The sequence below is a fragment of the Anguilla anguilla genome, chromosome 3 (genome assembly GCF_013347855.1).
Source record: "Anguilla anguilla isolate fAngAng1 chromosome 3, fAngAng1.pri, whole genome shotgun sequence".
NCBI lineage: Eukaryota > Metazoa > Chordata > Actinopteri > Anguilliformes > Anguillidae > Anguilla > Anguilla anguilla.
Window position 1 is genome coordinate 52,829,982 of NC_049203.1, and position 16,496 is coordinate 52,846,477.

Sequence of the window (16,496 nt, forward strand, 5' to 3'; positions counted from 1 at the left end):
TCTATTCGTACTGAACTTATCCAATAAAAGGAGCCAGGCATAGCCATTCTGATTGTTATAAACTGATCAAGTCTATGTACATTGTTGCAGATTCTTTTCGATCAGTGCCGTACACATTTCTTACAGTTTGCATGGCATTACAGGAACTTTTGGCACTCTGAAAGTCATCTGCCTTGTTTGCTTGTGAGGCTATGAGGTCATTTGTTCCTCATTTCTGCAAGGGATATATGCCCAATGTTCCCCAAGACTTAGTTCAGACAGCTCCAAAGGCAGGTTCAGGAATCACAATTCAGCCAAAAGCACACACACTGAAGGCAGCAGAAGGTGGTGCATTTGAAATTCCCCCCCCCAATCTCCAGGCTTTCACACTTTCACACACCAAACTCGGGTTCGACATGGGATGCTGAACACAGGTTCAGCTCACATTTGACCCATTCAGACCGCACTGTGGCCATGGGTAAGTACCGGGTCCTCGCCGTTCACACAAGACTCGGGTCCGCAAGTGCATGTTCTGCTTTTTTCTTCGGTAGCCAATTAGCTAACGAATGCAATGTAGTTTGCTTATTACACCGGCTTCACCAAGTATGTTAACTCCTGAAATCGACAGCCTAATGAACAACCATCAAGTCCAGTTCAAACGGTAAATACAGCCTACAGACTCATAATCCATTGCAAAGCCTTTCATCAGAGTCACGTCAGGCACAGCATATTTGACTAGGAATAATTGTAACTCACATCTGTGAAAATCATTTTCTCTCGTCAAAACAGAATTACAGATAGCTTTAATTATCATTTGGTATGTGTGACGAGTCGAATAACAATATCTGTGATGTCATTATAGATATCTTAAAAGGTATTTTGACTAGTCAAGATGTATTTACAGATAACTTGAATTATCATTCTTACTAGCCAGAGTATTATTGCAGATATTTGTAATTATCATTCTGACTGGTCACATTGTAATTATGACTAGTCAAAATGCATTTCTAGATATATAAAATGTAATTATGGATAGTCAAGCGAAGCTATTAAATGTTAGAAGGGCTTGCCATAGGTTTGCTTGCTTCTGTTTGCTGTCTCATATTGCATCACCTATTACTCAGCTTCTGTTCTCGGCTACATGTGCACATGTTCTGGGATTTCCTTTTGTAATCTGTTTCTGGAAGTTTGTTGTGTAAGTGCTTTGTGTTTATTCTTAGTGGTTGTTCGCTTGTGTCTGAAGGCACTCTGTTTTGGGGACGACAGGCACCCATATTCAGATAAATTGTTTGAACAGCAGGTTTGACTTTGTTCAGAAACACATCTGTGAAAATGAGTTCTGGAGAGTGACAGGGTGTGTTGTTCTGCTTCTGCCGTAGCTCTCTGGATTATGTTGTTTGAATTCACCTGACTTTTTCCTCAGACCTACCGCATTCTTTTCTCCCCCTTGGCTGCATCGCTCCTCAGTCAGAAAAGCTCACTTTTCATTCACAGTTCCAAAGAGCTGCGCTCAGATCTCAAGGCTAACGTAGCGCCAAAGAGCTAGATTATCAGAGCAGTGAGATCCTATCATTTTTCACCCGGCTGGAAATATGCGTCTGGCTGAAAAGCACTTTCATTACCTCCAGCCTGCAAGCAAGGGCTATTTGCCTGGAATGTCCCGTTAGCAAAAAGCAGTTTTGTGTCAGATGAAATCTTATCTAAATGTTTAACCCCTGATCTCCGGGCGAGCGCTGGAGGGTCCGTGACCCCGTGAGGACTTCTGGACGGGGTGGCACGGCAGGCCGATTGGTCTCGAGATCCAAACCCAGCGCCGAGCGTTCAGCGTCTGGCCCACACGCTCCCATAAGAAGCAGAAAAGAGCCGTCAAGCCTGATTTTTACCAGCTGCAGCCGATCTCACAACAGTTGCTGAATTCCGAGCGTGTTCCCCCCCCCCCCAAATGTTTGGACGTCGCCAGATGGTCGCTTTGTCGGTTGTGGCTAATTGACGGAGGGGGGCAGGTACGTCAGGAAGCTCGGTTCACGTTTGTGTGCGCCGCTTCGACAGCTAATGAGTTGACGTCTCTTTAAGGCCTTCGCCGCGTCCTTATTTATTTTTCCGACACGGCGCCGCCAGAAGCAAGCCAAGTCACACAAGCGTTGTTTTAGCATTCTGCGCGCCTTTGCGCCGCTATCCTTGATCTTCTGTTCTGGGCAGCGATTGGCGGTCGGCCGCCGCGCGCTCTGTTGTGTTCAGAGCCCACCCACGGGACCGCACGGCGACACAGCGGTCGGCGGTTGCGTGTGAAATGTGCGTGGGACCGCTAAGCGGAATTCTGCAAGTCTTAATCCCAGATGGGACACCCCGGTTGCACCTCAGGGCAAGGTACTTTTTACGCTTATGTAAATACACAGCTGTATAAATGGATAATATGCAAAACAAAAAATCAGGCCGTGTTTCTTGGGTTGTGCTTGGCGGCTAAGCAAATAGATAAATGATTTAACATGGCTTTCGCAGATGCGTTGCGCGCACTGTGATAACAAATTGGAATGTGCGGAGGGGACGGGAATGGTCAAAGTAATAATGCAAAATGGAAGTTTAATTCATATTTTTGAAGTTACTGGCCTCAGCAGAATATGGTGATTATGCCTCCGGACTGCTCTAAGTATCTCTGCCTCTTTCTTTAAGCTGCTTAAGGCAGCAGGCTTCTCTTCTCAGGCTCCAGGGGTAGGCCTCGACCAGCGCCCAGAGCTTATGGCCGAATTCCAAGCCAGGCCGGCCCACGTCCGCCACACCGCCGTTATTTCAAAGACGAGAGCGCCAGACTGCCGACCTGGCAGTTCAGACGCCCTGGCTTCACTTCCTCCGCCTCGGACCTGATTTATTCATTAGAGACCTGACCGAACGATCCGGCGCCTTATAAGCAAGGTGCTTATGAAAGATAGCCGGACGGGAGTCCATTTAGTACAGTAAGATAAAGTGCGCCCCGAGCAGCCAGCGCGCAGGATATTTTTTTAAAGGGCGAGAGCTCCGCTCTGCACACTGCCAGTGAAATTGATGAGGCCGTAGAAGCTGTTCAGTTCTTTAGGATGCCGCCTCAGTGCATCGCTGCAAATCGTGTCCTCTCGATTAGATCCAAACCGGTCTGCCCAGCAGGTTATTACAGCTCGGAAACCTGCTTTTTAGTATCGATATTTTCTCTTTGAAATTTGGGAGAAGTTGCAGTGTGTTGCTAGGCTGAAAATTGGGGATGCTTGCAGGTAGCGTTAGCTCTGGGGACACTGATATTGCTGAGGATAGCAGTGCAAGGTGCATTCGCTGCCATCGTCATCATCACAGTTATTTCATTTTCGTCTTCCACGCCAACAATCGCCATCATTATCATCACATGTGGACTAGACTGGTTGCTGTTTGTCCTGAGAGATGGTGCTGTAGACCAAACCGTTGCTTGTTCTGCTACAGTGTCTGTCAACATTCAGAGACTAAGTTCACTTAGTGTGCGCTGCAGGAAGGCTTCTACCCATTTAAGCCCTTTGTGAGTCCAGATAATTGAACCTGTCGGATGTGTTGTTCAAGCAGGATTACTACTGCTAGTGCTACTGCTGCTTCTAAGTGCTGTTGCTGCTGTTACTACTATTGCTACAGATAATATTAATAATAATAACCCTAACCCTGATCCTAATCATCATCATCATAGGCTGCATTTACTCCATCTCATGATCTTAAAACACCGTACAGTAAACACGGCCTGCTTATGACCCTGAACAGGACCCGCTGCTCCTTGCAAGAAACAGCATAGTGCTTCAGTAGCTCAGAGATGAAGACTTCATATTATCAGTCCAAGCCCAGCACTTTAGAAGAATAGGAAAGGGAGTGTTTGATATATGAAGGCATTGCAGTTCAGTGTTTCATACCGTAATGTCCTCATCTGACACCTCTCTACGTCTGGCTGTCATCACTGAGCGCCGCGGTATTGGTTGATTTCCATCAGGTGTCCCCTTCTTGTTTATCCCCCTCTTGTTTGCGCAGGCAAATTGCCTGCTGAGAGTCGGGGTCAGCTGTGAGGGGACCCGGCTCGTCTCAGAGCTCTGGGGCTCGATGGAGACTGACAGCACAATGCAGCGGCTAAGGCAGCTCTTAGACCCCCAGCGCAGGTTCTCCTAAAGAGCTCAGGGCCACACTTACGTTTGTGCTGTGAAAAGTGGCATCTGAATACAGCACCCACTTCCCCAGGCCACACCCGCCAAGCTTGCCAGGACACTCCCCCAATCAGCCCACCCTCCCCAAATGGTGTCGTCCGTTTAGGAGAGAGGAGCCGCTGCTGTATCTAATATCTGAGCGCTAAACTTCATTCTTCTGGTTTTTTCATTCCAACAAAGCAATATCCCTGCCTGCTAGCCCGCTAGGCTAGAGCTTCCTGATTTAAATGTGGCGTGATTTTTCCATTTTCCAACACTAGCGTAATTATCTCTTGTGTCCTATTACCGAAGACGAAGTGGTCCCTCTTAGGTTTCCCTTTTTCTGTTTTTCGAGCGAAGGCTGGATTTAAGCTGTGGAATGAGCCGGGCGAGCGATGAGTTTCATTACTCCTCGCTGCCTCTTCAGATTCTCTGAAGAAGCGAAAGTTGTCACAGCGCGACACCTTCAGAGGGATTACGCTCGGAAACAATCTGCCGCAGCTACACACAGCTGCACCGCCGCCCCGGAGCGTCCCAGAGCCTTTCACAAAGAGTTACAGCCCCGTTGCACAGGGGATAGCGGAAAGTACCCGCGGACGGCAAAGCGCTGCTTTACCTTTTTCCGTACAGAAGAGTCATGGAATAAAACAGGTCCTGAGTTGTTTTCCATCCTACAAAGCGGCGATGACATCCGTTTTCATTTTTAAACCGCGGTTCCTGGAAAGGTCGGCCGGTTGAAGGCCTCGCTGGACGGGGGCCGCCACGCGGTGGGACGGGGCCGTCTGTTTCCGGCCCGGCGGGCTGGAATGTCATCGACGCTCCTTCCTGTCCCCCCTCCCCCCTGCATCCTGTCTGTCCCGAACCCGGGGGCCCCGGCTGCCGGGGACAACGCCCCTCCCGGTCACGTTCGGGGCGAACCGCGACACGTCCAGCACGTCCGCGCAAACCTGCGCTCCGCCCCTTGCCGGTTTTGCGTGACGTAGAAAATCTCCACTCCACTCCACTCTGCTCTCTCTCTCTGGCCGATCGGAGACGCACTCGCTTTGTAACCTTGCGTCTATCGCCGCGAGACGGAACTCTGTAAAGTACAATTATAATCGGGTCGTTGTTTCTCTCCTTTCTTTTCCCCTCTCAGCTGATCGTGTGCCAAAGGCTTTTCAATATGGCTGCATCCCTGCATCGCCCAGCCAAAACTGTGACGATGTTTTCTCCCGTCCGTACGCACGACATACGGCTTTTGTTTGTTAAGCCTGTCGCAGATTCCAAAAGAGGTGACGTCCAAGGAGAGTCTCTCCAGAGCAACGCCGTGTTCACCTGGGCCCAGAATTGAATTTTAAATAATGACTTTCATCTCAGCACAAAATTAGATTACATGTGCCGTTGCTTAAAAAGGCGGGGAGGCCAGGCACCTTATGAAATTAAACACAGCATACGTTGCGGCCAATTCTTTTGAGGCATGTTTTAAAGATACAGTTGAATAGCGACATGTTTTGCACAGACTCATTTTCACGTAAAGGTATGGGAACAAAGAACCAACGAACGTGGTTTCTGTTTTCATCTGTACAAAGACAAAAGCTGTAGCCCTCCTGTGTTTTTCTTCCGACACAGCCAGGCAGAGGTAAATGGCAGTTACCTCCAGTGCAGCGAGATGTCAGTTTTTTGTCCTGACAGGGGCGAGTCCAACGTGCTTTATTGCTTCCATGGGCTTTTTTTTTTTTTTCCGCGGTCACACTGGCACATCCGCAGCGGCAGCGGGGCTGTCACAGCGCGGTGCCCCTCCTAAGGATGCCTCGCCAGTCTGCTTTTAATAGGGCCTCCCCTGCTTGCCGTGGCCCGGAGCCAAGCTGTGCGCCAGCTCCGGTAATTACAACGGAAGATGGCTGCCTTCGGTGGCGAAAATAACCGTGCCGCAATCACAGCTGCAATTCTAATATGATTCCGTATTTTTTGGCCCTCGGTACAGTTAACGGCGCAAATATTTACCGTTCTCGGGATTGTCTCGATCCTGCCAGTCGATTCGCGGAGCTCTGTCAGGCTTAGTGCCTTCTATCCACCCTGTGTTTTATTTTTTTGGGGGGGGGTGGGGGGTGCGGATGACTAAAGGCTGGGGTTTATATTTAGCCAGTGGCATATTTGTGGTCAGATTCCGTAACGTGCAGCTACGGACGTTGGAACACGTTGAACGCTCGCTTTGTTCCACACGCTATGCTGTAACTGCTGGGGAGGCGGGGCTCGATCGAGTGAGTCAGACCTGCCGTTTTATCGACAGAGCGGTTTGCGGCAAAGACTCAGGAACACGAACCGTTCCAGTTGATAGCCGCCACTCTGGCTCCTGTGTGTCTCTGCTTCCTGTTTTTTTTTTTTTTTTGTTTGGTGACCCCGGGTGCCAACACGGCCTCACCCGCGGGGTCCTTCGCGACACGTTCGCACCCCGCTCCATCTCGTCGCCCCCGTTACACCCCGCCAAGAGCATGGCGGGGTCCCGCGGTGCCAAACGTGCGAATATCTGTCCCAGTACTGACAGAAAGCGTGAACAGCTGTCAGTCGCCTCCCCAACACAGACGCCGCCCGACCTATAAATACTGACGTCCCCAAACGACTCCAGGCAGACCTACTTTACCCCCACTTCTCTGATACCGGGTCCAATTCATCAGCGTCCAGTCTGCTATCAGGATAATTAGTCATTGTGCCATTTTGTATGTGGCCTTCGCCTCACGGGGGTGGGGGGCTGTCCAACTTCGCCCCGGAAGCCCTGTGGCCCCAGTGTAGACTCCGCCCCTTCCCCCCTACCACCTGCCATCAGCGTGTCACCTGATCAGTCTGGTTTCCAGCCTCTCTCCCCCTCTTAGACCCTGTATCCAGGTGTCCATTACTCCCCAGTCAGGCAGAACACAAGCCGGTAATCCCTCCATTGTGGACTGCAGCCTTTGACTGAAGTGGAGGGTCTTTGTGCCCATCAGAGATCCCAGCAACTGCCCCATGAACCTGCAGTTGAACAGGAGCAGCTGCCAAAATCACAATTTTCAATCATCAGTTATGCAAAACTGTAACTCTAGCTTTAAAACTGTAACTTCACGATATGGGAGAAGCAGACTGATTAGAACAGGTTGTTCAAGTGGTTACATGCCCCACGCAGCCAGAATAGCTCAAAGTGTTGCAGGGAGCTGGGCCTACGGCAGTCCTGCTGGCTTGTCACTCTTCTTTCCCCCCCCCCAAGTTCCACTGAGGCGGTTTCCCAAGGAGCTGCCTGGCACCTCAGGCATGATGGGAAGCAACTGCCAACCTCACTGTGTGCATTCACCAGCCTCAGCTCAACTGAGCGAGCTCCATCTGTTTAAATGGATGACTGGGTTTTGCCTTTCCCCACTGGAGCCGTCGCCAGTGTGGTGCCGGTGTTCAGTCCTCCGGTGCCGCGTCCAGGCCTGGAAACGCGCCTCGGCACAGCAGACCGGCTCACCTGAGCACCTCCAGCCGGTCTCTGTCTCCTGTGTTTTCCCCAACTAGGCCGTGTCCTCACTCTGAGCTGCTAATGAAACCGGAAAACCAATAGTGAATTAGGACAGTGCTGCACTCCTGTTGGCCAAAAAAAAAGCAAGGTTTCTACAATAGAGAAAATAGGTAGTGGTCAGAGGAACCCCAATGGACTTATTTTGATGATAATGAGAATTGTTTCCTAACTATGAGTTGTTCGGAGGTCACCCCACAATTGGAGTAATGTGTCAGAAAACCAGCGAAAGAAAGATAAGCCCTCCTGCTCGTGACACAAGGCTAATACGGAAACAGCTGAAATGGAGGAATTATCGGTTTGACCGAGGCAGGATTATCAGGACAATGAATGATTTATCTCGACAGAGGGCCAGCTCTGTGTTTAAGGGGCATTATAGACCCGTGCGGGCCCTTTCATGGATTGTGAACGCGGAGGAGAGGGGAGGGGGGAGGGGGGGGCAACGACCGGAGCTGGGGGACGCTGATTGACTCTGACAGAGAGGAACGTTGCTGTGGCAACCTCCCCTCCCCTCTCCGGCTTGCCTTGCCCCTTCCTAATGTCTTGCTCACGGTGAGAGAGGGGATTAGGGGTGGGGTTTAGTGCCGGACAGCAGGCTGACTCGCGCGAGTCATCAGCCCGTTTGATCCTCCCCCTCACGAAAAGGAGGCTCCACCCACACAGTTTACGCAGGCCACTTCTTCCCAATGTGTCTGTAGCTAATTTCGCTCAACTCCACCTTAATTATTCCCATTTTCACAGAGGGCGGGAACAAGAGGAAGGCATTAACTGTCCCACTTTCGCAGGACACTCGATGCCCTCAGATAATGTAATTACATTAATGCAGAAGACTCTTGGATTAATGTGTAAGGATGTAAAATTATTCAGATGGGTTTTACATTTCTCGGATTGACAAAAAAAGAGATCATCGTCTACAATTCAATACATATTATATATGTAGGCTATATATATATATATATGCATGTGTTTTTTATTTTTTATTTATATATTTTTTTAAGCTGTCCCTAATATATAAGTTAAGGTGAAGGTGTCAGCTGAGTCATTGCTGTTTTTGTTTTTTTCCTTCATATACCATGTGACAACAGGGGTACTGGCAGACCTAGCCAACCTTGAAATTGCCCGTCACATAGAATAGTTTCTCTGAGGCACTTCCTGCTAATGGCGTGATATTAGCCTCTACCCAGCTCTGTAGTAATCAGGTACAAAACAAAAAACTGAATGCAAGATAGTGAGATTTACATTCAGAGCCCAGTACATGGGTCTTTGATATATTTCATTTGGAGTAAGTATTGTGTTTTTTGTTTGTTTGTTTGTTTTTATTTATTTAAATAATTTTTTGTGGAGGTGAAGTGGATGGCCAGCTCAAGTTACAATGTGACCTCAAAGATTTTGTGCTGCACTAGATGAAAAGAAAAAGAATAACTCAGCCAAATACGCACGGAATGGCTTTGATGTACACTTGACATGACATCAATTATTCATGGCATCGTCATATTAGAAGTTATATTTTAATATAGCCCCTCTTCCTCAGACGCACTGACTGATTCTTACAAACAACAAACTGTAAAACTTACAATTATACTGTATTTTCTGGAGACAAGCGTCAGTTTTTCTTGTTCAGTCCTCCTTTTGACTAGCTCTGGTCCTCTCTCTCTCTTTTTCTCTCGCACGCATGTACTCTCTCGTGCACAAACACACACTCCACTCTTGGGTTTGGAGGCACTGCACAGACAGACGCGATTCAGACTGGAGGTGACGTGTAGGAACAACAGAACATTCCAGAGCAGTGAGGTGTACGAGGCACCTGGGAAACGTAGGCTTCCGGAGCGGGAGGATCAGGCTCGACAGGGCAGCTCTGGGAACGTTTTCCTGCAGGAGCACAGGCCGTAGTCGCCCCTGCCCTGTGACAGACTGTTCCATTCATCAGAGGCCGTGGCCTCCACAGTCTGCTCAGTGGAAAGTTTATAACCGTGATATTTGAATCTGCCCAATATCCTCAGCTAACTTTGTTAGGAGAAATGTAATTAAAATACACGGCCCACTCAAGCCCTTCCCATTTCCCACAGCCCTATGAGCTGATGCCACTTATCTCTTTGGCCGGCTCGATTCCAGAAATAATTTTTTGAATCAACCATTTGTGGCGCAATCTAATAATGAAATGGCAGTTTTAACGGTCTCATTGTGCAGCATGAAGTTGAGCATTACACAGTGTTTCACATTGTCTGCCACAAACTGTGGGACATTGTCAACATCTCCGGGTGTCTCAGAACAGGCAGAGGGCGGGAGGTCAGTGAAAGGCCAAGAGGGTGCCTCCGTCCACCCAGAATCCTTTGCTCATTTAAGCTGACAGACGCATGGAAAATGAAACTGTTCACGGTCCACCGCAAGCGAGGAGTGAACAGAAATAGGCGCCCACAAAGGGTTGCGTCGGACACTTTTCATCCACAGAACATGACATCACGCTGCACTTAGAATGCAGTTCTGCGAGTTTAATACAAGACACAGGGGGCTCTGTCCTGTCTCAATGTATGCTGTGTTACCATACAGCTATGATTTCAGGTTTCCTAGTTTCCTGAGTCTCTGTGTAGCTACTTGTTCCTGAGTGTACTGTTCAGCCTTGTGCAGAAGTGACCATGGAACACAAAGACTCAAAAGTGAATCTCCTTTCTAAGTGAAACGGTGTCTAGAAGCGCGTGTTCCCGTTGAGTCATTTGCTCTGAGCGTGCGTCGAGGTGACAGGGCGTAATCGGGAGCCCACAATTGCCATTCTGCTTTGTGTCCATTTACCTTATCTGTAATTACTTTCCCAACAGTTTCATTTCACTTTTCACTTTTTTGGCTTTTCAGATTGAAATAAATGCTCCTTACTATCTCTTTTTCCTTCCATTCCAATAGTTTGGGACCTTTTTTTTTTTAAAGACATTTGTTTCATTCTTTTTATTTCTTAAAAAATGACAAAAGAGAAAGTCATTATCATTAAAATGAGAAAGTTGACTTAGTCTGTCTTCTTCCTGCAAACCTCTAGAAGGCTACACTTTCCCCTTGAAACTCCACAGAGGAGAGAGTGTCGGCCGTGCTAGCTGCTAGCCGCAACTTTTCTATGTACGCCATTTCAGAGGTGGTCTGACTGGTGAAATTGAGAAAGTAAAAAACACACGGTACATAAACCCCCTTGACCGCAATTCAGTAAGCCTTCGGTGGAACGAAGATGAACTTCTGCTGGTTGAGCACTGAGACCAGCACCCCCCTCCCCCACGCAAAAAAAGCCACTTTCCTCAGAAAGCCAGCGTGAAATCCGGAAATGGAAACTCGCGCTTCCCCCTCTATGCGTGCTGCTGACACAGGGGACTGCTGGAACAAACTGTGAGAGGGAAGCGCTTCTGCGGTAAAACTCTGTGATATTGCAGCAGCCAGAGATGGACTACAGCGAGCAGATGAGTCCAGAGAACAAGTGCCTATCACCAAGAGTACAAAGCAGACCACACTCGGGTGGCTCAAGGATGGGCTCTCCGTATGAATTTCCTGCTTGCTTCAGTCTGATATCGGGTAGCTCGTTGTTCCAACCTACACTGTATCTCAAATTTTCACCTTTCTCCAGGGTCTTCTGTATGGCTATAATTAAAATTACCTGATTCCCCCCCCCCCTTGTCTCAGCATCAGCTGTTTTGCATGAAAGTCAAATTACCCAGAGGGTTCGGGAAGGCTGATTTCTCCAGAGAGAGAGAGAGAGAGAGAGAGACCGAAGCTGCAGACGCTTGTCCTTTTAACCTTCATCCCGCTCCGTCGAACGCGCGTCGGCCGCCACGCGTCTCAGGCGCCGCAGAAATCCGTTTTTTATCGAGTTATTTATCGCGCCCGCCCCGGCCCCGCGCCCGCCGATCGTTTGGCGGACGTACGCCGTTTCATCATCGCTTTGAAGACGGGATGATGCGACCGAGTGGATCGTGTCCCTGGGGCTGATTGCCTCGCCAATAAAATATAACGAGACGGGAAGACCCCGGCCCCAACGCGCGGGCTAACCTGGACCAGCGCTTCATTGTGCGGCTGCACACAAAAGGACACACACGCCAGTAACGTGATCAGCCACACATACGCACATGACACACAGACACACACACACACACACTGTACACACACACACTCACACATATATATATATGGATGAAACTACCGCAGGTCCAGAGCCAGTGCTAGGTGGTGTTATTAAAAAGCCTGCCCACCACTCCCAAGCTCCACGTTCTGACAGGTCGTCCGTTTTACGAGCGCCACGCGTGCGGCGAGAGCAGCATTCGGAACGCTTTCAGCTACGCGTGTGCCAGGAAGCGCTGGGCAGAGATTTAAAGCTCTCTGCCCCCCCCCCATCACGCCGGCATCTCCCTGTCAGATGGCTCATCACCCAGCTGGCGCTAAAGTGGCGCGATATTGCACCATCTCAGCATATGATGAGGATTAATTGGGCTCAGAAGTCCCCCCAGCCGGAGGGGAAAGCGTTTCCTTTTCTCACAAGGCGGGAAGGACAGGTAAAGGTGAGAGGCAGAACATGGGACTTGAGCGGGAGAAAAAAAAAGAAGGAATGTAAAGCTTGTTAGGCTCACCGTAATTGGAGGAGACTCCTCATTATGCACAGAACACTCCTGGTTAACTGGGCTGTACTTAATAGTATCCTCAGCAAATGAGATCTCCCCGCAGACTTCAGTAACTGACACTTTGGCGAACCGCAAATCCTTTTTTTAAAGTTTTTTTTTAATGAAATGAGGGGGTGGTTTTTTTTTTCTTTCCTGAAGCTGCAAGGATCTCGAAATAATTAAGCCTCCCACTTTGAAGTGGAGTTTGCAGCCTTAGGACTTCCTCTTTTTCGGGATATCATATTAAATATACATCGAAAAGGGATAGCACAGTAGCTGCTGGTAAACATGGAATCCCACTGAAAGAAGTGAACTGCAGCGTAAAGACTAAACAGAACGGAATTGTGAATGTATTCTGATGTGTGCTTGTGCTGGTGACAAAAAGATATCTTTGTTGTACATATTTTTCTCCTTGAACAGTTAAATGTGTTAGCTGCACATGTAGGGATTTGAACTGGAAAAAGATAAGTGATGTTTCGAGGGCAGGTTAGGTTGTGCTGAGATAAGGGCTGTCTGTTTCCAGATAAGCGAGGTCCCGTGTTGTTCTGGCAAGTCAAAAGTAATAGGGAGAGTTCCTGGGAGGGGCCGCAGTGATGTCATGGCACAGTGCCTTTCTCATGGCTGAATCCGTCTGCAGTTCCCAGGCTGTCCCAGAATGCCTCAGCATACATCTGCTCCAACTGCTCCTCCGCCTCAGCTCAAAGCCTGCAGCACCTCCGTCACAGCGGCTGCCAAGCAAGCAGCTCTGCGTCTGCACTCACTCTCCCTCGTCCTCTCTCTCTCTCTCTCTCTCTCTCTCTCTCTCTCCCGCCATCTTTTACTCTCGCTGTTCCCGTCCCTTCATTTATCTGTCACTTTCTCTGTGTCCCTCTCTCTCGCTGTCTCCCTGCCGATTTCTCCCCTGCTCTCGCCCCCCCTCCCTTTTATTTCTCTCTCCCCTCTGCCGGTCTCTTCCTCACTCGCCCCCTCCCCCCTCCCGTCTCTCTCATTTACTCTTTCCCTTTCTGTGCTGCCTGCATGACTGTGCCCTTGCCTTTGTAGTCTGCATGTTCCTCTATTCTGTAGCTCCCCAACCCCCGACGCCCCCTTATCTGTATTCTCACAGGGAGGGGGGGGGGGGGGGGGGGGGGGGGGGGGGGAGGAGCAGCCTCTCCGGCTGCCTCTGATCTGCAAACGATCTCGTCCCTCACACCGCCGAGCGCCCCAAAAAAAATGATTAACCAATCTGCCCCCGGCACTACGCTTTTCAGCAAGGTGACGACTCGCACGCTGTAGAGCGAGAGAGCCGCCCGTCTCCCCACAGGCGGTCAGACGCCGCCCGCCCTCATCTGAGCCCGGGTTCGAGGCCACCCAGTCGCACGGGAGAGGGAGAGGGGGATTGTGGGTAGCGGGTGTGGTCACGGGTCTCTGCGTCGCCGGCGAGTTAAGGCTGTCTGTGTGTGTGTGTGTGTCCGTAGGCCTATCAAGTGAGCCCCGGCAGACTATCTGAAGCGGTTATCATGGAGGCATCAAAGACAAACGCCGCGGTGAGTCACCGAAAGCCTGTTAAATCACACAGCGCCCGCGACGTGAGGGGACACACCCCCCCCCCCCCCCCCCCCCAGCTGTAGAGGGGCCAGGTGGAGCAGCGCGGCCTGCGTCTCGCATGCATGAGCGACCAGCTTCTGTCGACGTCGGCCTTGCTCCGTGTCCCGCTGTCTGTCGTGGTCGTCGCTGCCGTCTGTGCGATGGTTTCACAAAAACGTTCTTCCCCCCCCCCCCACCATGTCACCTGTCTTGCGTCTGATCATTGTTTTCATATTTTCTGCCGTACGTGTGGAGACCGGTTAGCTTCCGTTTTATCCGGGGTCTCAGGTGGTGGCCAATACCGGTAGTATTGAAGCTTCAACATATCGTGAAGTGTGTCATTGTTATATGAGGTAAATCAGACTACCTGAGGATTATCGAGTTTCACCTGTTCCGATATTGTAATTGTAAAGTAATACTGATTATATTGTGCCTAACTAAATGAGCCAGGTTTTACAATTTTCTTCTCAAGCTACGCTAATCTTCGCTGCCTCATTCTGATGCCAAACTGCTTGCATAATCGAAGTAGAGACGGACGGGAGTCTGTGGCCTCATGCAACAGCATCAGGAAAATAATTCAGGTTTGATCAAAGCATTAAACCCTCTCTGCCCACTCTCATAGCCACAGTTCGGGAAAGTGACTTTTTTAAATGACTCGAGGCGTATCATTCAACAGACCTCTCAAATTCACCTTGACTCATCAAAGATCTCACTCGTACGATTGCACAGTAGTGCTGCTTATCCTCTCTGTGGGTGAATTATAATGCATTACTGGTCACTCTAGAGATTTATTTTTCCTCAGTGTTCTCATGTTGTTCACGCTGACTAGCACTGTCAGTGCAAAGTCAGCCTCAGCAGGAAGACAACGTTTTCCCTGGCAGATGTTTTTATAATCCGTGTGTTGATTTATGTTCACTGAGAATCTGAAACTCAATCCCAGTGTTCTGGGGAATACAGGTCAGTCCGGTAATTCTGGCCCCGCCCCACCCCTTGGCGATAAGCGGTTTTTGCCGTCACTGTAGCTTGAATGTTTGCTAACCTAACACAACAATGCAAATCATGCCCGATATGGTGTCGCAGAAGACCCCAAATTGCCCTTGAGAAGTTATAATTATTAGTTACTAGTATGTTTCACAGTAATCTTGTAGTTTTATCACATAATGTGCTTTTAGATTATTTAATAAAAAATTGGAATGTCTTTTTGTTGTTTTGTTTGACCAGCATTTAAAATAGCCTTTCGGTGGGGAGAATAACTTGTCATGCGCATACTTCTGTTCAATTATTTGTCAAAGTCACCCCATTTCAGTGCTTTGGCTTAAGTTTCAGAATTAGAAATTATGTACTGTCAATGGAATGTGTTATCAGACTGTTTTTTTTCCCTCCATTTACTATTGAGTGTCTATTTGTTGGTGTTAGTATTTAAAAATAAATATTTCCTCTGTCGCTTCAGATGACAGTTGGGAATCGCTTGCCTCAAACATGTTGCCACTGGAGTCTTTGTCAAAGAGGCAGCAGCCATTGCTCAGGTTTAGTCTGAGATTACATCACTGATTTGAGCTGCATCCGCGTTCTCTCCCATCTCCCCAGACTCAACCGTGTGTCCTCTTTCCCCCTGCAGCAAACCCTGGAGAACAACCTGACCAACCTGGTGAAGAGGAACAGCGAGCTGGAGAGCCAGATGGCCAAGCTCATTCAGATCTGTCAGCAAGTGGAGGTGAGCGCTGCCCAGCACCCTGTCAAAGCTCTCTCTGCTGTCCATCCCCCGTGGAATGCTTTTCAGTGTTTCCTTTCACAACAGGAAATGAAGTTATCATTGAACATGAGCCTTTCTATCTCTCTCCGCTAAGAGGTACGGTTGTTTTTATCTTGCCGCTGTGTGTGTGCTTTTAAAGGCACAGGCACAGTACCAAGACAGTCTGTGTGCTGGTCACCAGGTATCAAAGAGAATTAAAATCATTGATCAATCACGAGGCAGCAAAAATAGGTAAATCTCACTGATTTGAATGCTGTGGACTTGAAGAGCTGTGATGTTTGTGTGTCTGTACGTGTGAATTTGGGTGTGCGCTTTCGTGTGTATGTTTGTGTGCAAGCTATGGTCTTTGGCCCTCACTAACAGAATTAATAACACTTAAACTGGAGTGTGCTACAGGCTGGTTCCTGGCTAACAGCTCTGGAGATGTAATTAGCAGCACAGGATGACACTTTTGACTGAGAAGAGATCTACCAGGCCACTCACAGTTCTGTTCCTCCAGACCGAAGAGCCTCAGACCTTTAATCGAACCCAGTGCCCCCCATCCACCTAATTAAAGATTCATCACTGTTTGCCTGTCAAAATCCATCCTCATTCAATCTCACTGCTTACAGGCATTAAGGACTTCATTAAGGAAATAAAACCATGCCATTTTAACCTCTGATCTGAACAATCGACGTAATAGCTGGTGCTCTACTGGGATACGTACACGAATACAATTTTAAATGCCCATGAATATTTTAAACGGACCATTTGAATGGCAAATATTGGCAAAGCGGTTGGAATGCCTGAAAGCTAGGATGGCTTCACGAGAGTAAACTGCCTTCCTATGTGAATTCTGATTCTCAGTTCATTCCAGATCAGCTCTGATTGACCATGTGTTTTTGATACTTGACTTGAGAGGGACCCAC

At 48.8% G+C, this 16,496-nt stretch overlaps 1 protein-coding gene across 8 annotated transcripts in view; it reads left to right on the plus strand.

Moving 5' to 3' along the window:
• The window catches only part of mid2 (midline 2), a 157,417-nt gene that overhangs the window by 108,710 nt on the left and 32,211 nt on the right, over nucleotides 1–16,496 (plus strand). For 5 of the 8 annotated variants that reach the window (XM_035410117.1, XM_035410119.1, XM_035410120.1 and 2 more), the window contains 2 exons: nucleotides 13,727–13,795; nucleotides 15,454–15,549. In XM_035410117.1, the coding sequence (XP_035266008.1) occupies nucleotides 13,727–13,795; nucleotides 15,454–15,549 (165 nt within the window). The remainder of the gene's footprint in view (nucleotides 1–13,726; nucleotides 13,796–15,453; nucleotides 15,550–16,496) is intronic. The other 3 variants (XM_035410123.1, XM_035410121.1, XM_035410122.1) reach the window with 1 other exon arrangement.